Genomic DNA, 25,475 nt, shown 5'->3' with positions numbered 1-25,475 from the left:
TGAAGCTTTATCATTCTTGATGAATGACTACTTCCTTCTTATAACATGTGTTTTATTACACACACTCGCTTACACGGCTGCGCGCTTGCGCTTTGGCACAACAGAGAATTTAGGGAGAGACAGACAGACACTGAGACAGAAATAGAAAGAAAAGCAACAGACACACAGATAAACAACCACTGTCCCAATACTTGTTTTTCACATATCAAGTATAACATTGAAGCACTTTGTTAACCTGTGCATGGGTAAAAATCCCAATACTGAAAATTGCTGGTGGAGTGATATCTTCTTTTAGTTTTATGATGGCATGCGCATCACTACATGTCTAAACTTTGCTGCGAAACTCCCACCAGTCTTAGTATACATTTTCTATGAAAGGATTGATAGATTTGATTCAATATAACTTATAAGAAACCTTTGTTTGAAATTGAAATTTAATATATTTTTGTTTTTATGCTTTTTTAGGTATCAACAGAGAAAAGTTCAAAGATTTTGTTAATGAACTGGCAACGATAAAAGTTGAGGAGGTAAGTAACATTGAAGGTTTTGTTTGTAACCTACACATTGGGATCATCCATTTACTGATTTAGCAATTTGAATGATTGTGAATGAGACTACTAATATTTTGTCTTTACTGTGATGGTTTTTTTCTCTCAAAATTATGTGGAGTATGTGTGTTCAAGAAAGCATAAATATAATAAAACACTATTGTTATTATAATTTTAAGATCTTTGTAACCTCTTCAAGGGGTACTTTCACTCATTTAACTTTTGTTTACGGCAATACCAATTAGGGTTGAAATGTGTGAGAACTGTTGTTGTTTGGTTTTTCTTCAATCTTCAGATTATATTGTTTTTTGTCACAGGGAGAGAAAATCCTGGTGCTGAAGAAAAAGCACCGTCCAGAAAGCGCCTACTCATCATCCAGCAATCGTTCCTCCACAGTATCCATCGACCAGCCCTCCACAGTATCCATCGACCAGCCCTCCCCACCCAAAGCTCCGTACCAACCGCCCAGAGATGTTTCCTACACTTCCCAACCGGACGTCAGCCGGTACCCATCTTCACAGCCGATGGAGCAGGGACCTATTCCTGCTGATGCCATTCGTGCCAGATCCGAACCCCCTGCCGGTGGGGATGTTGGTCCAAGGGAGGGGGACCGAGTTGACGGTGCTATGATGTCCAGGATTCACAGCGATGACAACTTGGACGTGCGACTGAAAAGTTCTACAAGGCCCGGTGATGTTGGGCCTGGTGGACAGAAGATGCACATGGCATCGTCTACGCCATCTTTGGCTTCAGCGGTAAGAAGAGTACAGTTGAACCTTTCATGTTAAGACTCCTGAATTTAAGACTCCCTTCCTTTTAAGACAACGTTTTCTCCTATTTTCTATCCATAACCTGTGTAAATTAACCCCTTTTTTATAAGACTCATTCCTTTTTAAGACGGGATTTTCTCAGATTTTTGGACGTTTTGCAAAACATTATTATGAATTTATGTCCTATTGAAATTTCTGAAAGCCGTCAAATGTGCTATTGATGCTGAAGAGCTCAGGACATTTGTCCTATATAGGTGTGAATTTACCCCCCGCGGGTTAGGGGGAAGAATTTACCCGATGCTCCCCAGCATGTTGTAAGAGGCGACTTACGGATTCTGTTTCTCCTTTTACCCTTGTTAAGTGTTTCTTGTATAGAAATATAGTCAATTTTTGTAAAGATTTTAGTCAAGCAGTATGTAAGAAATGTTACGTCCTTTGTACTGGAAACTTGCATTCTCCCAGTAAAGTAATATATTGTACTACGTTGCTAGCCCCTGGAGCAAATTTTTGATTAGTGCTTTTGTGAACAAGAAACAATTGACAAGTGGCTCTATCCCATCTCCCCCCATTTCCCCGTCGCGATATAACCTTCCTGGTTGAAAACGACGTTAAACACCAAATAAAGAAAGAAAGAAAGGTATGAATTTGGAGCAACATCCTGCAACACCCAGCTTTTTCACATTTTCTGTTCACATTGTCACCTCCATTTGAAGACCTGATGAACTCAGATTGGTGGAGTCTAAGACTGAGAGGACAGGGGTGGGAGCACAGTGGCAAGAAACCATGTACCGTTTTAGAAGTGTTCATTGATTGTTTATTTGTATTTGTTGATGATCCTTAAAAGCTATTTTTTGAAACTTGAAGTTGAAACAGTGCTATTGATTTATATAATTGAATTAGTAGATTTTGTGCGTGACTTTTATGAATACAATGCTCTCCATTGGACAGGTGTGTATCTTGTTTGCAGAATGATATTTTTTACCTTCAGTGGTATCTGCGATGTATAGCCCAAGTGATTAGAGGACATCTCCCTTAAAAGGACCCCTTCTGGAGTCCCTTTGTTTATCCCAGCGAAGCTGGAGGTATCCCGTGAACGCTATACTGTAATCGACTTGAGAAATGTGCATACCGAATAATACATGATAAAGAAGGATTCTTTGTGCCCGGCTACGTGCTACAGTTGGAGATGGAAGTTCACCAAAAATTGGGACCACTTACTGCCTTTCACGCCTGGTGGCGTGTAGGGCAGCGAAAAATTGGGACCATACTAACAAAAATACGGTGGGTGCAATAGTCGCCCCCATTTTTTCAGCAAACGCCACCCAAGGCCGCTTTGGACGGGTAGAAATTCCGTAGTTTCCAAGTCTATGGATAAAGCTCGCGTAAGAAGAATACGTCACGGTCGAAAGTCTTAGACGTCAATTAATGCATCATGACGTCATGCCTCCCTGTAGTCTTTCTCTCTCGCGCAGTGTGTGTGTTTGTGTTCATTTTGTGCACATGTGTTAGTGTTACTGTTTGTGTGTGTGTGTGTGTGTGTGTGTGTGTGTGTGTGTGTGTGTGTGTGTGTGTGTGTGTGTGTGTTTGAGAGAGAGAGAGAGAGGGAGGGAGAGAGAGGGAGAGAGAGAGACAGAGACAGAGAGAGAGAGAGAGAGAGAGAGGTTTGTCTTTCGCTGGGGTATGCAGTGCCTTGGCGTTGCACATCTACTTAATTAATTATCTGTACCAAAATATACCTGCAATGTAGGGACACTTATGGCTGGTCCCAAGGGTATCCTTCCATCGTAGGTACCGCTGTAGTGCCAGAGATTGTAGAATATTCCTTTGCCAATTTTTTTTTAGTTGCATAATGATCGATAGCCTTTATAAAAAACTGATAAAAGATAGAAAGAAAACACTGAACAAATGTTGTGAATATTGTTTGTCATCAAAAAACATGAACATGTGTAGATCTCACATCATAATTTGCCATTGCAGGGCTCCCAAGGATCACTGTCATCAGCAACAGAAGCGGTGTCTGGATCAGGGGAGGAGGAGGGAGGCAACGTGTCAGTGCTGAGTATCAAGGAGAAAATTCAGCAGCTCAACAAAATTTCTTCTGAGAGCGATGTTCGCTTGCATGCACCACGGATCAAAAAGGTGGAGATGTAGGATTAGTAAATCGTGGTTTTTTTAATGTTTTTTATATCCGTATTAATACGATACAAAACAACTTTATTACCTCAGTAGAGAGAAATTTTAGTTTGGAACTAATAGCAAGATAATTCAGCACAATAAAGATGTAATAACATTAAAAGTACATGTCGTATTAAAAACACCTTCAAAAAGGCTTCATATAATATAACTCATCATTATACTTTTATGTGTATATATATGCATATAATGTACATGATTAAGCCGAGGTTGTGGAAATGATCCTTTTTAAGCATAGTGCTTCTCACGCATGCATGCATTACACACTTCTACATTCAGATCAAAAGTACTCTGTACACCTGGCAGTGTGTTAACACATACAGTCGAAACTGCCCTGGCGACCACTTCTTGACAACGACCTCCTGTCCTTTACGACCAAGCCGAGAAACACCTACCAGGTTCTTTCCTATCTAGTAATCTACTTCACCTTTCAATAATGAACACCTGTCTTTAAGTACCACTTTTGGGTGGTCGTTTTAGACAGGTTCGACTGTACCAGGAAAAGAGCTTGCGTGAGTTTGTTGAAGCTGTGAAGAGGTGGGGAAGAATATGATTCATTTTAACATATATTCTCTGTAAAACTAAAAGTTCTATTCACTCAGGTCTTAGTCTTGCCTTGTGGTGTGAATGGACAGAAGGAAAGAGTGAACCCATTGCATGTTGAATTATTGGTTATCGATTGAACATTGGATTTTCCTTCATATGACGTCAAGGGCTGACTAGCAGTAAGCTGCTGGCCAAGACGAGACAAGTCTTTGCATTGGATTGTTGAAAAAGGATTGTAACAAACATGGATCGACACAAAAAGGTTATTTGCGTTTTTAGCTTGTGGTCTTATAGAATAATGGTCCATGTCATATTTTGGTTATTAGAAAAACATGTAAATAACATACATTTTTTACATTGTGCTGTTTCTCTTTTTTCAGATGAAAGACAGAGATGATGATGACGAATCTCACACATCAGGTGGAACCTCCTATGTAACAGTAAGTCTTCTGAAGTATTTTCAATATCTGATTTGTGTTTGTGTGGGGGGGAAGGGGGGGGGGGGGCTGGGATGATTGAAGGGGTGGCTCAAGAAGTATCAACATGTATGATTTGTTGCTCTGTCAAGGTGACATTTTTTAAAATCACCTCTCTTTCAAAGTAGGCAGCCCTTGATTATGTGTGCCATTATTTTTTGTTTTTTTAACAAAGCCACTTTTTGGGGAAGGGGAGGTTCTGTGCTGAATTTTGACATCATATTTATGACAGCATCAGACTACCATTACCAATGAATGAAAGATGCAGAGATGATATGTTTTCAGATTTTTTGTCAATTCAATTTTTACCAGTGTTATTTGTGTGTAAATATGCCTGCATAGCGCCAGCACTCCATTTTTAACGAGAGTCATAACAAAGTGAGGTGGTGGGCTAATAAATCATAAAACAAGAATGGAAGGTCATTGGAACGTTTAAATTATAGGGTTGTTGAAAGTATTTTCATTGTGTCTTTTTTCTGATATGCTTCCATTTTTCTAGTCTTTGGTATGTAATGAGAGAAAGGTAAACATTGTCAGCGATGTTGGTGTGTATTCAAGCAATATTTCTTGATGGCTTGCATCAAGATAATTTCACATTTTGTTTATCTCTCTTTCTCACTTCTGCCTTGCCCATTGAGAAATCTTGCGAAAATTGTTACTCAGAATATTTCTTGACTTTTTTTCTTCTTTTGGGTGTGTGTGCTGCTAGTTGGTTATGAATTTGTGTTCTTGAGGTGTGTGTCTGTGCAGAGTGTGTGTGTGAGCGTGTGCATGCGCATCTATAACTGTGCAATTGTGTGGTGTGTTTGAGTGCCAGCGTGTGTGTCTGTGTGTGAGTTTCTGAATGTCTGAATGAAATTTTCTGTCTGAGGTTTTTATGTGTATTTTTCCCTCCTTCAGTTCATTTCCTGTTTTTGTTTTGTTTTCATCTTGTTTTTTGTTTGTTTTTTATTCGTCATCTTTTTGGGGCAAAATGATACATGTATGACAGTGTAAATTCTCTTGAGTGCTACTATGTTCATGTGCCAGAGTGTGGGAGAATCATCCAAACATTTGTCAGTTCTGGAATCTTCTAAAGGAATATTGTTTCTGTGGATATTAGTTAATTACAGTTTGTCAGACCGTATAAATTCATTTCGTTTTCAGCTGACACCAGAAGAAAAGGAATGGATGCTTGTGAGTGCCACAGCGGAATACCAGGAGATGTACAAATTGCTGTCAAAGAATGGTCGTTTGGCCAAAGTCAAGGTAATTGCCATACTCTTTCTTCCTTTCTTTTTGTCTCTTCTTTCTTTCTCTCTCTCACTCTTTCTTTCTCTGTGTCTCTCTTCGTGTGTCAAACGTTTCTGTGACATTTTTATGAGTTATAGAATATTATGAATGACATTTTCACAGATGAATGAATCTGTTGCACATCTTGCTCTCAAAGGAAGGTCATTGGTGAGACTAGGTTGCAAACCTTTCTGACTGATTTAAACAATCATGCAGAAAACAGATTTTCAGAAAAAATATGAGGAACTTTCCATCTGCCAGCAGTCTTAATCTTCTCTTTCTGTTTTACCAGTTTATTTATATTCTATCTAAACGTGTTTTAGGTTCTAACTACTATTGTAGGCCTCGCACCATAAAAATACCCTCATTGTTACAACTGTATTAAGTCATTTTGAACGCATGCATTGCTGTTCTCACACTGATTTTAACAGTGTATTTTTGTGTTTGACTGTTTCAGGACATAGCAAATGTAAGTACCACTTTGTGATCCAGTGTGAGTATGTATGTGTATGTGAGCATGTGTATGTGAGTGAGTGTGTGTGTGTGTGTGTGTGTGTGCATGCATGTCTGTGTGACACTATCTGGGTGCTTGTGCCTTTCTGCCTGTGTGTTTCATTAATTAAGTGTGTCTGTCTCATAATTTCTTCAATTATCATGAATCTGTACTGTATTTCAGATTCAGAAGCTCTCCTCTACATACAGCACCTCTCACATTCAGACGCATTTCACTCACGTTCTTACAAGTTACAAAAAAAAAAGCTCTTGGATGATGAATTCACATTTAATTTGACTTTGTTTTTATTTTGACTGTTTGTAAGAATTGAACTAATGGTTTTTCTGGTTTCTTTCTTTTGTCTCCAACCGTCACTGGATGCTTCACACAGGGGGTGAGTTACTTGTGTGTGTGCATATATGTGTGTGTGTGCAAGTGTGTGCATGTGTATATGTGTGTGTGTGTGTGTGTGTGTGTGTGTGTGTGTGTGTGTGTGTGTGTGTGTGTGTGTGTGTGATTGTTTTTGTGTGTGCAAATGAACATAATTATGTTATAATTTATATTCTGATTACTGTGAATATTCTTTTTCAAAGCCTTTTCTATTTATTTTTTTTAATTTGACATAGGTGACAGTATACTGAGATGTGAGTTTAGTGGATTTCATGAACTAGGATAATGCAATTAAGATTCATTTTATGATGTGAAATAATTTGTCAAAATTCCATGTATAATCTGTCTAACTAATGGTCTTGTTTTGTTTGCATCCATGGTTCATCTCTTCTCTTGGATATCACAGTATGTAAGTATTGTGTGAGGTTTACTTCTCTTTTCCTTGCTTCGTGATAATCTTAAACATATGAGGCAGAGCGCTATTTAAAGATCTGATAAACAAAGGGAAGTAAGCACTGAAAATGCTCACAACATTGTGCAATGGTAGAGTAAGTGAGAGCTTTGCGGAACCAGTCACTTGTTCATTTCAATGATTGTTATCTTCTCAGTTGCCAGGAGACTGGTTCCGCATAAGTCTTACTTACTCTCTTACAGATGGGTTATGCATTTAGAGCGCTTACTTCCCTTTGTTTTTTTCAGATCTTTCTTTTGTGAATTCTTTATTTGGTGTTTAACGTCGTTTTCAACCATGAAGGTTATATTGCGACGGGGGAAGGGGGGAGATGGGATAGAGCCACTTGTCAATTGTTTCTTGTTCACAAAAGCACTAATCAAAAATTTGCTCCAGGGGCTTGCAATGTAGTACAATATATTACCTTACTGGGAGAATGCAAGTTTCCAGTACAAAGGACTTAACATTTCTTACATACTGCTTGACTACAATCTTTACAAAAATTGACTATATTCTATACAAGAAACACTTAACAAGGGTAAAAGGAGAAACAGAACCGTTAGTCGCCTCTTACGACATGCTGGGTAGCATCGGGTAAATTCTTTCTCGTCCCAACCAATATGGGACTCCCCCTAACCCGCGGGGGGTTTTGTGAAGGCATCCTGGTCAACTATAACACTGTATCAATAATAGTAGCATTGTTTGTTGAATGTTAACAGGAGTGCTTGTAAGAGGTATTTTTGTATCATTATGTGTAAAATAATGTTTACTCTAATTGCTTGGTTCTAGTGGTACTTTATTTGATTTGATTTTTGGATTGCAATTTGTGAAAGTTGTGGGAGGATCCATACCTGGTCGCAGATACTGTTGACACACTTGTACTTTTTTAATTTTCCAGACTGCACTTCACTGGGCAGCCAAGTTTGGCAAACCAGAAGTTGTGAAGATGCTGGCCAACAAAATTGGTGTCAACGTCAACCAAAGATCGGTAAGGAGTATTTTGCCTTTTATTTAATTTTTTGATTACCTTTTCATGTGTCATGTTTACAGAGCAAGCTACTTCTAGGTGCGTATGAGAGGATCGTAGAAGTAACATTGATTTGCTATTTAATTTTACCACTTCAGGGCACTTGTTATTGATGTAGATACCAATTAAATGTTGCAGTCACTCTGTTAGGAGGTTGAACAAGATCCAAAGAAAATGAGTTTGGATTTAAAATTCAGAACATTACTTTTTTTGTGACTGTTTGATGTGTTATTGTATGTCTATACCAGTGATTGTTTGAAAATACTCATAATGTAGTACAGCAGTCCCTGCAATGTACGGCCCCCGGCGTGAGCGGACACCTGACATGTACGGACACATTTGCTCGGCACGGAGTGTTTTCCTTCTATATTTGCCCCCCCTTAAACGGACACCTGCAAAACGTGGACACGGACACTCATTTTCGGTCCCAACAGCAGGTCATACCTCCAATGTACGGACAGACCATCGTCCAATTTTCACCACAACAAAATCGATAACAGAGCAGTCCGGCTCTTGGTGCAAAGATCACAGCCACAATGGCGTGACGACAGTCACTGGTAACTTGAGTGCACCTGTACCCATCAGGAGGGGGGGGGTAGTTTTGGTCAGGAGTGGAGTACATGCGAAGATGCCAACATGAAACTGCACTGTGCTCTTTATTCTTGTCTGTTGGACGTAAACAACAGAAACCACAGTCGATGAAGGTCCTGAGCGAAAGAGAGTGAAAAACCGGCCACAGTTCTCAGCATCGTGTGTCTGTGTGTAACCTCTTTCATTGACAAGATACTCTTGTTTCCCCTCAGCCTTGACCAGTGAGTCGGTTGCCTAATCTGTGAACCCTTCAGTTGTCTTGCTGTGTCAAAAGTTACGACACAGTCAACTGGTTTTGCTCTGAGTGAACAGTTGGAGCTGACCTCTCTGGCCACAGCCCAACAGTACATGGCTGGAGGGAGTAAGAGAGAGAGGGAGGGGGGGGGGGGGTGGAGGGGTAGCTGGCTAAACTCTGTGGGGTGTCCGGTGTCACTGTTTGTCAGCAGGAAGAGCATTGGAGAGAAATAGAGAGGTGTACTCTTCCACACAATTTCCAAGCATCAGTTGTCACGGCTTGGGGTAGGCATTAGTGAGGGAGAGTGGGAGCTGTGTTATGTACAGTGTATTTCCGACTAAAGAGTGAAAAGTCACTGCCATGCCACATGATCGGCATGCAGTCAATAAAGCCAGACAAGATGAAAATAAATTACATGATTATGACATGCAGCTCTATCTGCTGCTATTTATTCAAACTGGGTTTCAAGCTTATTCTTGCAAAGCATCTGCACACGCTCCTCTGTGCTGTGTTTGTGTGGCTGCTTTCGTATGTCAGTGCATGGTGAGTGTGTTCACTGCCTTGAGGATTTATTTTATCTCTTCTTTTCAACACTTTTCATACAAATCATTTTTACAGAACGTTTAAAGAAGTATTAGGAGTTTATTGTTTAGTAGCCACAAGAAGTGATTAGCATAGACTCAATCCTGTTGTTTGTGTGTCTCTGTGTGAGTGTATGGGGGAGGGGGTGGTGTGGTCACCCCTCCCGTGACCGGACACCTGCAATGTACGGACAGTTTTGCTATGGCCCAAGGGTGTCCGTTCATGAGAGGGACTGCTGTAGGAGTTTTTCAGACATCATGCAACTGTAAGAGTAACATTTTTGTTTTGTGTCCTTTTCATGTTGATGCACTGTCTTCTTGGTGGTTTCAGCATGTAAGTATGACTTTGTGCTTCTGCTGATTTTTTGGGGTCCTTTTTTAAAAACTTTATTCAATATTTACAAGTTGAAACAGAGAAAAAATGGGGAAGAAAAGGTTTTTTTTCGAGAACAATCAAACTCAATGTGTTGTTTTCTTATTCACAAAGTATTCCAACCATTCTCTGCATGCTCTACACAATAATCATGTTGCCACTGTTATTTACAATGCTGTCTTTGCATGCCTCTTGTATCCATTCTTGGTTTCATATTTTATATCAGTCTTAAAAGTTAAACAGTTTGAAGATATTTTAAGGTTTAGAATGTTTATGTATCAGTGTCCTTTCAGAACTTTGTAACTGCTGCAGTTAAATTCATCATGGGCGTAGACTCGAATGCCATGCGTGTGCAGTAACTTCTGCAGATAGATATCATGTCCTATTTACTGTTGTTTAAATATGATGTGAATTTTACAGTTCTTTTCTGTGTCATACTGAGTAATATTCTTGTGTGTGTCATGCTGAGTACATTTTTCTGTGTCATTCATACCAGTAAATGGTTCTTTGTTGTGTCTTTTTCATGTTGATGCTGAACAGGGGGTAAGTTTACTGTGTGTGTGAGAAGGAAGAGTGACAGAGAGAGAAAATGTGTGTGTGTGTGTGTTTGTGTGTCACCTAACGGGTGTGTCATTTTGAGTGTGTGTGTGTGTGTGTGTGTGTGTGTGTGTGTGTGTGTGTGTGTGTGTGTGTGTGTGTGTGTGTGTGTGTGTGTGTGATTCTGGGTGCATTGTGTGTATGTGTTTATTTCCCGTGTACTACCCCTGTGATCTGAAAATTGTCAAACCTACGTCTATTGAATTCGAAATTGTTTCCCTTGCCCCAAACATCCCCATCGCAATGAACTATCATGATTTAGCGATTAAGCTTTCTGATTTCTGAGATTTCTGTTTATTTCACAATTTTTGTTCAGGAACTTCATTTTGTTTACACGCTTACACTGTATTTGTGCCTCTGAAGTGAAATACATCATATATTTCCATCTTTACCAAAGACTGAGGAATTCGCAGCCACACACAGAGTACTGTCATTCATGTTCAAACTCTATTCTCTATTTGACTTATTTGATAAGGTGAGTGTGTTAGAAACATATTCGTCGCGATATAACCTTCGTGGTTGAAAACGACGTTAAACACCAAATAAAGAAAGAAAGATAGAAACATATGACGAGCAGTGTTTTTTGCTCAATGAGACTTGTTGAAATATCTGTTTGTTGTTTTGCAGGGCTACACACCTTTGCATCTGGCTGCTATTCACGGCCACGAAGACATCATTGAACTTCTGGTCACTGTGTACAGTAAGTTCTTGTTTGCTTGTGTTTGGCACACTATTGTTGAAAGTCCAGGTTTGCTTCAGTGGTTGAAACATAGCAAACTTGAAGAACAGTTGATGAGTTCTCATCCCTGTCTAGGCTTTGTTGATGTTTGAAAGAGAAGATAATCAGTGTTGTTCCCAGACACAGAGGACAATAGGTCAGTTGGAACTGGATTCAAAATATATATTGGTCAAAATATCCTGACCAGAAGAAAAATGTTGTGTCGAAAGACACCCGGCGTGTGAAAACTATCGGACATTTCACAGGCCTTGGGTCAGAACAATGCATCAGATCAAAAACGTATGCCTAAATGACCAAAGACTGAGGTTTTGGAACAACACTGATATAATTATTATTTCATTCACCAGATGACTTTGTAGTGAGCTGTCCACCTATTAGTTTCATTTCAGACATTATACTCTTTTGGTTTATTATTCTTTTGAAATTGTCACACATATGGTATTGAGATAGAAGAATATACTATCTTGGAGCCAGCCTGCATTCATCATGTTTTTGTAGCATACCTGTCAAGTACTTTTGGCCTCTGACCATAGTAAATGGCATAAGAAACCATAGTTGGGGATCAAAAACCATAGTTAATGCGTGGATCAGGATGTGGTTAAACGCACAAATTCAACTTCTCACGCATACACACTAAACCAATCAGATTGTTTTTCGCAAACTAAAAGTAAAACACATAAATTCCTTTCTACACAAACTGCTCTTTATTTACCACTACATGTAATACATTTACACTGCACTCTTGTTCGTTCATTTTTTTTTTTCACTTGTCACTTGTCACTTGTCACTTGTGTTCTTTGTTGTATTCATCTGTGCAAATTTTTGCTTTGTCAATCATGCTGCCAGTCACCTTAAAATCATGGCAGCATGCATCAGAGTTAATTTTGACCTGCAAGAAGGCAGTCAGTGTGTCAGCTCCCAGACTGTGATCCAGCACTTGAAGGTGTTGCAGGGTTTCACTGCCAAATGGAAATTTATTCAACATTTTCCTCACACAGGCCAGGTAGAACTGGCGCACATCATGCCAGAACTTCTGTTGTGTGGCTGGTGCAAGCTCCTCCTCAGAAATGAATGAACGGCAGTCCATGCCAGCAACAAACAAAAACAAAAACAAACAAGAAGGGCAAAGCCCATACGACTCGCATGCTTTACACATTTTTCCTACCAAAATACATGTGACCTTGACCCAAGGTCAAGGTCATCCAAGGTCATGCAACACAAAGCTGTTAATTCAAGACATAGGAAGTACAATGGTGCTTATTGGCTCTTTCTACCATGAGATATGGTCACTTTTAGTGGTTCACTACCTTATTTTGGTCACATTTCATAAGGGTCAAAGTGACCTTGACCTTGATCATATGTGACCAAATGTGTCTCATGATGAAAGCATAACATGTGCCCCACATAATTTTTAAGTTTGAAACAGTTATCTTCCATAGTTCAGGGTCAAGGTCACTTCAAAATATGTATACAATCCAACTTTGAAGAGCTCCTGTGACCTTGACCTTGAAGCAAGGTAAACCAAACTGGTATCAAAAGATGGGGCTTACTTTGCCCTATATATCATATATAGGTGAGGTATTGAATCTCAAAAACTTCAGAGAAAATGTGAAAAATGTGAAAAATAGCTGTTTTTTAGGCAACATTTACGGCCCCTGCGACCTTGACCTTGAAGCAAGGTCAAGATGCTATATGTTTTTTGGGGCCTTGTCATCATACACCATCTTGCCAAATTTGGTACTGATAGACTGAATAGTGTCCAAGAAATATCCAACGTTAAAGTTTTCCGGACGTCCGGACGGACGTCCGGACGGACGTCCGGACGGACGGACGGACGGACGACTCGGGTGAGTACATAGACTCACTTTTGCTTCGCATGTGAGTCAAAAACAAAAAAAATTATTTTTTTTATTTTTTTAAATGCTGAAAATGCGTATGGTTTGAGGTATACGACGTAGGACCCAAAAAACACCAAAAAACCGTAAGAATTACGCAGAATGCGTAGGACTTGACAGGTATGTTGTAGTTGTATATTTGTTTGATTTAATCAGTTCTGCTATTAATTCTAAGATTATGGCTGTCTTCAACATATTCATTCGGCTATTATAGTAACTGAATTCAGAGCCTCATTGACTGAAATTCAATAATTCAGATGTGCATTCTTAACTCTTTCATTTTCTTTTCCAGAGGCAGACGCCAACATTCGTGACTACAGCGGCAAGAAAGCCAAGCAGTACCTGAAAAACTCGGCCTCTTCTCGTGCTCAGCGTAAGCAGTTTTTGTCGTTCTTAGGGGCCAGTGGGGACCTGATTATCAGCCCTAGACAGGGGCCCGTCACCCCCAGGGGGCGCAATAGCGGCATTGTTCATTTGTCCATGACAGAGACGCAGATAAACGATGGATCCACGCTTGTTTGATGTTGTGATATTGGCGAGGGGGGTTGTTTTAAAGAAAGTCCAAAAATTTTTCAGATAAACCTGGTTTAAGACCTCTAAAAATCTGGAAAAAATAGGTCTTAACAGGAGGGAGCCTTAAAGGCTGCCATACTCGTAGCGTTCATTAATTCATTCATATTGTTTACATGTGCCAATAATGTTATAAAACTGTACCTAAGGGGATATAATAACGATTGGCTGTAGCTTTCGAACACAGAAAAAAATATTTCAGTATTGCAAAGTGGTGTTGATAGTGTCGAATGTAAACAGAACAGTCGCTTTGACTGTCTCCGACGCCATCTTTGGTTTACGAAACGTCACGAACTGACGTCAACGGTCTAAAAATAGCCCAAGTCCTGGAGAACTGTTGCTAAACAATGCAATAAAGAATTAATTATTTCTCGTAATTGGTAAGGACTTCAAACCTAAAACTTTGCAGGAAGCTTAATTTATACATCCCCGCAACGATGGGAAAAGCCCTGGAAGTAATTAAACTAATTGAATAGGACTATGTCAGCCTTTAAGGTTGAAACTGACACCTTAAAGCAAACTGTGAGAAAATAGGGTCTTAATGTAGAGGAAGTCTTACAACAGAAGTGTCACTGGAGTACATTGTAGTTGTGTGGATGGTCTTTCCCAGAAAAGTGATGCAGGTACATAATTTAGTCCACACTGCTTTGCTTTCTGAGTTTGATTTTTGGAGTGGGGGTCAGAGTTTTGTCGCTGAAACCTTGAATGCCCAATTTCCAAGGTTTACAGCATTTTGTGTTGATTTTATTACTTTGAAGATGTTGTTTTATGAGCTTAATGGCAGCAAATACCATTACAAACTTTGTACCACATGCAGGGTAAGAAGGCGGATACTGTCTCTCAGAGTCAAGTGTAGGAATAGCAACAGGGAAGAAGTGGTACTGATTTACAATACAAAACAAGTTTATTGTCTGGGTACAGACAGAATTTTTTCTTTGAGAATGAGAAGATGTAAATCATTATTATTAGCCTATTTGGCTGAGGCAGTGATGTTCTGGTGAAATGAGACTAAACAGTCTAATTTATCATTGGATTGACAATGTTTCTACCACAATGATATGTAAACTTGAACAGCACATATACATATATTCACTTCTAACTGTCTGAATGCAGGTACCATCATACATAATGGTATGCCATCTTTGGGAAGTTGTATGCATGTATTGAAGTACCGTACTTTCCGGGTTACAAGGCGCTACAGCGCATAAGGCGTACCCCCTTCTTTTTAAACAAAATTGTAATCCAGTCACCCATTGGGCGCAGGGGGCCGATAGGGCGCACCAAAATTAAAAAAGTATACCGGTAACAAACGGTCGAAGAATGAAAATAAGCTGCACATCAAAGGAAGAATACAGAGTGGAAATATGTGTGCTCTGTGTGTGCGGCGAGATCAAAGGCAGGTCCATTGTGATAGCTGGGTTGCCTTGTTTAGACACTGACCTTCTTCCCAGGGGTCAATGACCCAGTTTTTGCTATGAGAGTTGGTTCCCCTGTCATAGATCTGAGAGAGGAAACATTTCCTGCACGGGGTCAGTGACCGAGTTTAACCTATGGGGCGGTCTCTTTGATGTCTTGAGAGGAAACTTGGCCAGGGTAGTACCTAGTAGCTGAAACATGCATTATCACAAGTTGTTTGACTGGTACTCAGGCGGTCTCTTTGATTTTTTTCGTATTTCATACACGGATTAGGCGCTTCGTTATACAAGACACAGGGGTCAAACTCGAGTAAAAAAGTCGCGCCTTATGACCCGGAAAGTACGGTAGGCTTTTGGCTCACAAAGAGTGTTCCAATTCTCTTTACTTTAAAGAGAAGATAACCTCCTCAAAAGTATAACAGTTAGAATTCTGAGTAGCTTCTAGAGACACTGTAATGCTTACTTGAAAGTTTAGTGGTTAGTTCGCAAGGTTCTCATTCATACTCATAAGAATGATGGCTCTTTGTATGAGATCAAGAGGCTTTTGGGGTTGGAAATGGTGCAGTTTGCATTAGCAGAGGTATTGGAAGCAAATACTTTTTTTTTAACTACCTGCGCACGCACAAATAGATACAGAGATGCAGACAGACAGATTGAGACACAAACACAGATTGCACACATACACAGACACACTTGTATAAGTTTAATTTAGCGTTCCGTTATTGACATTACTGTAGTGAATTATTTCAGGTTTAAGTGTACTTACTTTGTTTATTGACCAGTAGTCAATCATGACCTGTTTTTATCATCTCCAATGATGCATCATTATGTCTTGTTTTATTTTTATTTTCACAGTGTTACAGTTCTTATTACAACAAGAAACCAAATACTTTCATTGTATATATTCATATTTAGGCTTTGGTTAGCTTTATGCGCTATTTTTTGTATTACTAATATGAAAGTACATGATAATACTCAATGAAGATATGTAATGTATGTCAACACTAGTCTATGTAGAAAGGAAGTTAGAATACATGTTTTTATGTTGTTATTGCTTGTCATGGAGGCATAATCTCACAGGTTCAGGATAGCGATCTAGTCAGCGTTCTTGGTAGTTATTTTCTTATTTGTAATTTTATTTATTAGACATCAGAAGGTCTGAGTTGTATATCTTAGCGGTTTTTGCGTGTGTGTGTGTGTGTGTGTGGTGTTTTTTTTAGCAAGGGTCTGAGTTGTGTGCCGCATAGTAGAGCTTTTTTGATCATATTTAGGCGGCCAAATCATATTCGACTTTTATACAGGCATACCAGGTTTTTGTGAGAGAGTGATGAAACTTTTATCAATTTAGTCTATTTGGATAATTTTCTTGCGAGTAATGAAGAAGATACAACTCTCTTTCAGGGTTTTTGACTGTTCCAGCTGGGAACAGATCAACTTTTTTCTCAACTTGAAACTTTCTGACTTTCTATTTTTAGTTTTAAAATTTTTTTTTTATTTCAATCATTTTTTATTTTTCTATTCACATCAAAAACTCTGTGAGTTCTGAATTTCAGCTACATCAGCTCCCTCTATTTTTCTTTTTTTTATTAATTTATAATTTGAAACAGTTCCTGTCTTGCTTTGTTTTTAATTTATTTCTCTTATCATTTTCTTTTTCTTTGCTAAATCTAAAACTCAGTGTGGTCTGAATCTCTGAGCCTCTTTCAAGTTTCAATCCTCCCTCTCAACTCTCCCCACCCCCCCCCCCCCCCCTCACTACCACCCTTCCTCCATTTTATTTCCAGTCTGTTAGCCCCTTAACTTTGGATGAGCAGAAACATTTTTCAGCCACCTACCCCCTCATCCTGTTCCCTCTCTTTTTATATTTAGTCAAGTTTTGACTAAATAATTTAACATCGAGGGGGAATCGAAACGAGGGTCGTGGTGTATGTGCGTATGTGTGTGCGTGCGTGTGTGTGTGTGTGTGTGTAGAGCGATTCAGACTAAACTACTGGACCGATCTTTATGAAATTTGACATGAGAGTTCCTGGGTATGAAATCCCCGAACGTTTTTTTCATTTTTTTGATAAATGTCTTTGATGACGTCATATCCGGCTTTTCGTGAAAGTTGAGGCGGCACTGTCACGCCCTCATTTTTCAACCAAATTGGTTCAAATTTTGGTCAAGTAATCTTCGACGAAGCCCGGGGTTCGGTATTGCATTTCAGCTTGGTGGCTTAAAAATTAATTAATGACTTTGGTCATTAAAAATCGGAAAATTGTAAAAAAAAATAAAAATTTATAAAACGATCCAAATTTACGTTTATCTTATTCTCCATCATTTGCTGATTCCAAAAACATATAAATATGTTATATTCGGATTAAAAACAAGCTCTGAAAATTAAATATATAAAAATTATTATCAAAATTAAATTGTCCAAATCAATTTAAAAACACTTTCATCTTATTCCTTGTCGGTTCCTGATTCCAAAAACATATAGATATGATATGTTTGGATTAAAAACACGCTCAGAAAGTTAAAACAAAGAGAGGTACAGAAAAGCGTGCTATCCTTCTTAGCGCAACTACTACCCCGCTCTTCTTGTCAATTTCACTGCCTTTGCCATGAGCGGTGGACTGACGATGCTACGAGTATACGGTCTTGCTGAAAAATGGCAGCTACTTGACTAAATATTGTATTTTCGCCTTACGCGACTTGTTTTTTGTTACCCTCCCTTGTTAATGCTCTCTTTTTCATTTTCTGTCTCCTTCATGTATTCATGGCATCTTGACATGTGTTAGACTTTTTTTTCATACATGTATCATTGCTTAATTGAGTCAATTCTTTTCAAATTCAGTCATTTTCTCTGGCCAGCTGGGAAAATGATGATCCATTAGAATTTACGCGTGGTGTATGCATGTTCAGTCTGTTGACTTGTGCTTTTAATTAATTTAATTTTGGTTTTTTTAATCAATACAGAATTTCTTTTTTAATTTGTATTTGATCAGGTTGAGGGATAAGTAAAATTTACAAAGGGATAACTACTCGTTGGTATGTTAGATCAGAGGAAATTCTCTTCTTTTTCAAGTATGTTTTACACTTTTGTTGCAGATTGTGAAGTGAAACACATTGACGTTTTTGCATAAGAGGGTTTTTTACATTTGTCTTTTTATACCCGCCTAATATTAGCTAGTTGTAATATTGGCTTTGCAAAAGTTGTATTCCTTCTTCTTTGCCAGCAGGGAGAAAAGAAAAAAAGATGGAAAGGACATAACTTTTGTTTGTATGGCAGGGATGAGCTGTACATGAGCTTAATTGGCATTAATGACAAAACGCTTGAAAGGAACAGGGAAAAATTTTATTACGCGATTTTTTTTTCTTTTTCATTCACTTTTTCAGTTTGTTTACTTAGTTGTGTCGAGAAACGACCAGGAAGTCTCTGTTCTGGATTGGTGTTGTATCCGATTATTACCCGGTGTATTTTGATCGAGGTCCTTTTTTGTTTACAAACTTAGTTGAAAGTTGTGACTAAAAGAGACACCGCAGAAGAAAACAGACAAGAGAATACAATGTTATTTATGTTTTTCTTTACAAGGATTTTTTTGTTTTAATTTAATTATCCATTGGTCACTACATGAAAAACCGCCTTGATATGGCCCTTTGTGGTTGGCTGGGCATTAAGCAAACAAACAAACAAACTACATGAAAAAAGGGTTCACGGAAAGCACACTGTATTATTCATTAAAGTCTTATTATTAGCAATTGGCAAAACTCGCACTGTCGTTCGTTTGAAATCTGAAAATTCATCTTCTCTTTGAAAGAACCATAAAAAAAAAATATATATATATAAAAAGAAAAATATTTAACTAGAAGGCTGAAGTTCAGGCAGTGTGATTATTTTCATTGATGTATGTATCTCGAACGTTAAAAACTATGGGGCAGAGGTCAGGAGTCAGTGTCTATTCACCTTTTATCTTCATTCTTGTAGATTGCTGAGTTTTTTTCTATGTGTAGCCTGTCTGGAAGATTAGCACTAACAGTAGAAGCGTTTCCACTGATATTTGAAGAGTGATAGGTGGGAGGGGGTATGAGGCCGCTGCAGAATGAAGGCATGGGAAAGGAGGGTGATAGGGTGATAATTTGTGTGTTGGATACAGATGATTTAGGTGGTGGTTTATATGCAGAATCCCGAATTTTTTGCCAGATCATTAATGATGATGTTGTTTTTGTTGAATAACTGCAACATTCCAGGAGATCCACAGAAGGGTATTTCTACTGTCAAGTTTGGAATATCAGTCTTTTGTCCGTGCCTACTGCTTTTATCCACAAATTGAACAAATTGCAGACTGGGTTTCCATTTTTATTTTTCCATTTTGACTTCTACAAATAGGAAGGGTTCCATGTTTTGTTGGTTTATTTTTCGGTTTTCGATTGCTTTTCTTGTTAAGAGATTTTTTGTTTTGATTTTGCTTGGAAGAAAAGATCTTGTGTGGGCGCAGGGGGTTAAGTATAGCTGCTAGTAATAATATTGTGTTCTTCTTTTTTTTTATTTGTCTCAATTCTTGAAAAGGAGTAGGATGCATGATTTCAACCTCCATACCCCCACCCCTTCCCCTAATGCTGAATTAACATTTCTTTGGCTTACAGTTTCTTGAAATTATACATACTTGCTTGTTGTGATTCTTTTTAAGCCTCAGTGGTTCCCCTTTGCTTGATTTTCCATTGCCAGAACCCATTGAAAATTGAGCAGTGAGATAACTTTCAAGAGCAGTTCTGAAAGATCTGAAATGTGTAACAGTAGAAATGTCTAAATCAACTCTGACTCTTGAGTGAAAATGTCTTGTAAGGGTTTGCCTTCTATTTGAGTTTCACTCCAGAACTGAATCTGAACCTGAAACATAAAAGGCTTGAGATGTTTTTTTACTAGAGAGTTTCAGACATGTGTAAGATATCTAAGAAATTTCTACATTCATTCTGTGTCGAGACATTTTTTTTCAGATTAGGACTATAGTCTTCTGTGGTGGGTTCTACTGAGCTGCTTTGAATGAGACCCCCTATTAAAACCTAAACAAAATAAAAAATTATCAGGTCTTAAAAAGGAGTGTTACAGTCTTAAAACTGAGGGTTAATTTGCAGGTGCTATGAACAGAAAGTCTAAGAAGGTGGTGGGGTCTTAAAAGGATGGAGCTAGTCTTAAATCAAGGGGTACTGCTACTCTATGAGTAATTATTCAATGCTGAGGCCCCCCCCAAAAAAATTGTCTGTTTCTGGTAACATGGCTAAAAAAAATAGGGTCGGTAGGTAGGGATTTTTTTTTATTTTTTTTATTTTTTTTTTTTACCCCAAATGTAAACCAATAAAACTAACTTTAAAAATCGCGCAAAGAGACTGGATTCACTATACATAGAGACAAGACACTCAACACATTTACAAATCGTCAGCGGACTTTCGTTTTCACACGTTTTTGTTGTTCATTTTCTCACCCTGTCCTTTACCACCAAAAAAAAAAAAAATTTTTTTGAGTTTTGAAAATTTTTTTTTTAGGGTTGGCGCCAAAATTTAGGGTCGGTCGGGTGACCAAAAACAGACAATTTTTTTTTTTTTTTGGCCTGATGGAAGTAGTTATTCAATGCTGGTGCATATAAATATTAGCACACTTTTGTACTCGGGTTGTTTCATCTATAATTCTGTTGACCTGTTTAGTTATTGTTCGACTTTCTCTGTGCATGTGTTCTCTCTGTCTTTTCTGGTGGTCTATCCTGAACCTCGACCTGCCTCTGTCTGTCTGTCTCTGTCTCTCTCTCTTTTTTCGTCTCTTTCGTTCTCCTTCTGCTCCTCCTCTTTGTGAATAGAAGAAAGATGTTACTGTTTATTATACTGCCAACTTTTGCTGCCCAGCTGTCCTGTTTTAATATCAGGCTGTACTCGTACGTGGTTTTTAATTTTTTTTCAAATTTTTTTTTCCATAGATTTATGAATTTCCTGCATCTTATGGTACCATTTCTTTTATACATCTGTACATATTTGTCAATATAAATATGTGTGCTGTTTCTTTGAATCTACTTTTCTTTAAACCAAAATCAGCTTGTTAGTCAAGTTACAGAGGTTATTTTGAGGTGTACCAAGGATTTAAAAAAAAAAGTTTTAACAATTTCTAGTTTTGTGTAAAATTCTGTCAGCTATGACCAACCAGAGCATATTATTTCATTCTGCTCCAAATGTCCATGACCCGCAAAGTTCTTGATCAGGTTGTTTACCCCTTGGATTTCCTTTTTTCTTTTCTAATATGAACCCTGTTTATTTTATTTTGTTATTGATGGTATTTAACTTTTGCAGACTTAATTTTTAATATTTTGTTTTGTTGACTTGTCGAATCTGTACATAAAGTGCCTATGACTGTATTTTGTCATTTAGTTGCCAGAGGAATTGAACTTGATGTTGTTCCTGGTATAATTCATTATATGATTGCTATTAGTATTAGTGCCAATCATGATAGTTATTTATTATGTAATAATTGCTGTGTACTGCTTGTGCAAGAATTATTTAGCAGGACCAATAAATATATTGCCATGTGTAAAAATGATTCTTCATTTTTGTTGTGAAATATTTTTAATGTCAAATTTTAAGTTTAACGTTTCTGGAACACCACTTGGTTTAATTTCAGTTCATGTGCTGATGTTTACTTTATTCTTTTTATATTTAGTTTTTTTGAATTTACAGGGATATGTCTGCCTTTCACTTCTTCTTAGTTGCTCTGTCTTTTATTCTCATTCTTTATTGTTTTGTCTTTTTAAATGTTTCCCTGTTTTTTTGAATTCATCAAGTTTAAGCTTTCACAATGAAATGCTCATGGAAGTTTGCACTTATGTCAGGAGCTTTAACGTCATAAAACATATCCTGTGATGGTCTAAAGTGCAGCAGAATCAGGTTGACAGACACCCAACCAGAATTTACTGATGTATGGTTGCATGTGCACATTGATTTTTGACACACGCACACACTTACAAACACCCATGCTGCAGAAAAAAGCATGCAGAACACATCACCATCTGCATGCAATTGAAAAAGGCACACTTTTGGGGACACAGATTTAAGAATGGCATGTCGAGCATCATTGTCATACAAACACAAATTCTAGGTCTTCTTCATTCAGTGAGCTGAGCATAATTAAGGTGAGTTAATGTGAAATGATTTGGAACTTTTACCCCTGTGTTGAATAGAAACATTCGTTTCTGATCACAACTGGAATAGCGTAGAAGTGATACTAATTTTGAAATTCTTGTTAAAGCTTTATTATGAAATTTTATCCCCCAGTAATAGTTTGTGATGGTCATATTTGTGTGTTATTTGGTTTGAATAATCAAGAACATGTAGCTGCAGACTTTGATAAATCCAAGTGTATTTGTAACATTTTCCCTGGGCTTGTATTTTTTCTTGATAAAATTTTATCATATTTATGGGAATTTCATAATTTTTACAATTAAAATGCCCACCCTTGTCCAGAAATAAAATGTATGTACTTAAACTCACTGATGGCTGTATTGATTCTTTTTTTTTAAATGTGTCTCACATTGATCATTTTCATGATAGGAATTTATATGTGTATTTACTGACATGCCTTCACTTTGTCTTAATCATTTTTGGTTTTTGTCTTATTGACGCATACTAAACTGGAGAGTGGAGAGGATTCACAGTTTGGTGGGTGGGTAACTACGTCTCAAGTGCACAGAGTGTTATCTCAATACGATCGTACATGTATTTGTAATCTTCCCTTTTGTGTATCTCTGTGCATTTTGTGTTGGCTGTGCTGTATATTAAGTACTTACTTGCAGTGTTACTCACTACTGTATCTCTGTCTGTTCTGAGTCACAGGTGTCATAAAACATTATCAGTGTACATAAAAGTTAAAACATATTTTATGAAATCAGTCATGCAGTATTCTGTGAGAAAAACAATCAGTTTCAATGCCTATATGGAAAACAGTCTGAAGAGAGGGGGTTATTTCAAATTATTACACACAATGACCTGCACAGCTATCTTCATGGAAATATCTGCACACATTTTTAGAAATGTCATCACGTACATCACAAAAGAGTTTTCTATCCTAGATAAATTATTGCATTTTTCCATATTGTAGTGGTGTGTTTCTTTGTATATTGGTCATCTCTTTGTATACATTATTATAACTCTAATTTTGTAATGTTGTTTACACACATCATCCCTCTGAATTCTCTGGGCACAATCAGTTAGTGTTCATTTTTTGGTTGCCTCATGGATATTACAGCATTTTCTCTCAGTGTTAATTAATCCCGGCAGTTGACAATGGCTTTTGCATCAGGTGGTTGGAGGGAAATGAACTCAAGGGCATCCAGGAGATAAAGTTTGAGGAATTTCACAAGAGATTAGATAGAATGAATTATGAGGAGAGCTAGACAGGTAAAATGCTAAAGGATTAATAATATTTAAACTAAAAATGATATTACCTTGTGAAGCTGAACAAACTTATTTGAGTAAAGAAGCTATTGAAGTGTGGTTAGAAAAGTTTATGCTGTGCAGTATCCCCCTTTCTGTCTCCTTGTTTAGTTTGAGTTGTTTTTGCTGTTTTTGAAGTGATCAAGTATGTTTTGTTGTGAGAACTTAGGGTGCATGTTGGGCTTTCTGTCATGTGTTCAATACAATAATTGATTTCTAAAGGGAAAGAGAGCAAAATTGGCAAAATAACAAAACCCGTCGTAATTATTGTAATTTAAAAATTTTGACCAGTTTTTCAGGTCAAAGAAATGTGTTCTTTTGAGAACTCTAAACTGAGAAATTACATGTGGGAATTGAGTGCATGTTATGGGCTGTTTACCAACTCTCTCTCTCTCTCTCTCTCTCTCTCTCTCTCTCTCTCTCTCTCTCTCTCTCTCTCTCTCTTCACACACCCTTCTTTTACGAATCTTTTTTTGGTTAAATAGGGGTTTAAAAAGATTGGTTCTAAACTTGAGTGGTTGGACAGAGAAATCCTGGAATGCCCCTCAACCTTCTCCCTTCCTGTCGTTATCCTTTTTTCTGTTGAATTCATCGTTTGGATTGTGGTGTCTTTAAAAAAACAAAGGTTGAATGAGGGAGGTGTGTTAGGGATTTGAACAGATTTATTTGAATGCATGTTGAGCCAGTTAAAGTTAAGGCATGCCAAACTCATTGCTTTTCTTACAGGATGATGGCTGTGTTAAATAATAGTCGAAACTGTCTGTGCAGTCATGGTGGCTGACACACAATGCTTTGGCTGAATTGTTTTATTGGCTTGGTTATTATTATTTTCATTGAAGCTTAATTAGCATGTCTTCATGATGAATGATCCAGTAATAAGGTGCAGTCATTGATTGTCTCTTCTGTGGAAATAACAGTAGTTGTGATGTTATTTTTGAGATGCGCAACTGAGATGCATATTTGAATGTAATTAAGAAGTCTTAATGACATAATGACTGTTTTTTTAAATGTTTAGTACACATACATATATGGCAAGAACTGTTTATTTAAATATTTAGTACATACAGATATGGCAAGAAGTCTGTTTATTTAAATATTTAGTACATACAGATATGGCAAGAAAAACAAAGGATGGGTAGTTATAAATTGGGAAAAGGGGTTGGAGGTCGGAGGGGGGTATTTGTAAGCATAGGTAACATGCATGCAAGCTATATTTTATCAAATGATTTGATTGGTTTTTATAAGTGGCTAGCAAAGTTCTCTTGTAAATATGGAAAATATAACATGTACATAGTAATTTAGCTTTTGTTGTGACACACTGATCATTAAGAATGTACTCAAATTACTCTACACTGTCATAATTATACACATTTTCAGTCTTTGAATCAAACTAAAAAGTTTGAAAATGAGCTGTTAATCTTATCAGGGATTTATATATATATCAATTGTTTGAATTTCACTAGGGAAGCACAATGTGTGATATTTTAATCATTCTATAATTATGGTCTGTATACTATTTTTCTGTAATGTTGTTATTCCATATATTGATAGGTGGAAAAAATATTATCACTGAGTATCACACTGTATTTATTTGCATGACTATTCATTTTATGAAATAAAACCCACCTGAAAGTTACAACATCATATACTTGGCAGGAACACCAGCTTCTGCAGTAAAACTATTTAGTTTGAACAACAAACATAATGAGAAGATAATGGCTGTGTTTTGGTTTGGTTTCAGAATTGTTGGTGTCCACTGTAAAGCTCATGAAGCCAAATTTTGGTGAGTGTAGTTAATGTAACATTGAATTGGTAATTATCCTAGCACAGCAGGTACTGACACAGTCATCTTGTCTCTGTAC

The 25,475-nt window shown here is 37.7% G+C and overlaps 1 protein-coding gene across 1 annotated transcript in view; it reads left to right on the top strand.

The window, feature by feature from the left end:
• Positions 1-25,475, top strand: part of LOC138967526 (ankyrin repeat domain-containing protein SOWAHC-like) — a 32,174-nt gene that overhangs the window by 1,241 nt on the left and 5,458 nt on the right. The window contains exons 2-13 of the mRNA XM_070340136.1: positions 466-527; positions 866-1,303; positions 3,296-3,457; positions 4,438-4,497; positions 5,680-5,781; positions 6,263-6,289; positions 8,038-8,127; positions 9,905-9,907; positions 11,171-11,243; positions 13,470-13,550; positions 14,861-14,878; positions 25,355-25,396. Of these exons, the coding sequence (XP_070196237.1) occupies positions 466-527; positions 866-1,303; positions 3,296-3,457; positions 4,438-4,497; positions 5,680-5,781; positions 6,263-6,289; positions 8,038-8,127; positions 9,905-9,907; positions 11,171-11,243; positions 13,470-13,550; positions 14,861-14,878; positions 25,355-25,396 (1,158 nt within the window). The remainder of the gene's footprint in view (positions 1-465; positions 528-865; positions 1,304-3,295; positions 3,458-4,437; positions 4,498-5,679; positions 5,782-6,262; positions 6,290-8,037; positions 8,128-9,904; positions 9,908-11,170; positions 11,244-13,469; positions 13,551-14,860; positions 14,879-25,354; positions 25,397-25,475) is intronic.

This window comes from Littorina saxatilis, linkage group LG1, assembly GCF_037325665.1.
Source record: "Littorina saxatilis isolate snail1 linkage group LG1, US_GU_Lsax_2.0, whole genome shotgun sequence".
Taxonomy (NCBI): domain Eukaryota; kingdom Metazoa; phylum Mollusca; class Gastropoda; order Littorinimorpha; family Littorinidae; genus Littorina; species Littorina saxatilis.
The sequence above is the reverse complement of the archived record's forward strand: the minus strand, read 5'-3'. Positions and strand labels throughout refer to the sequence as shown.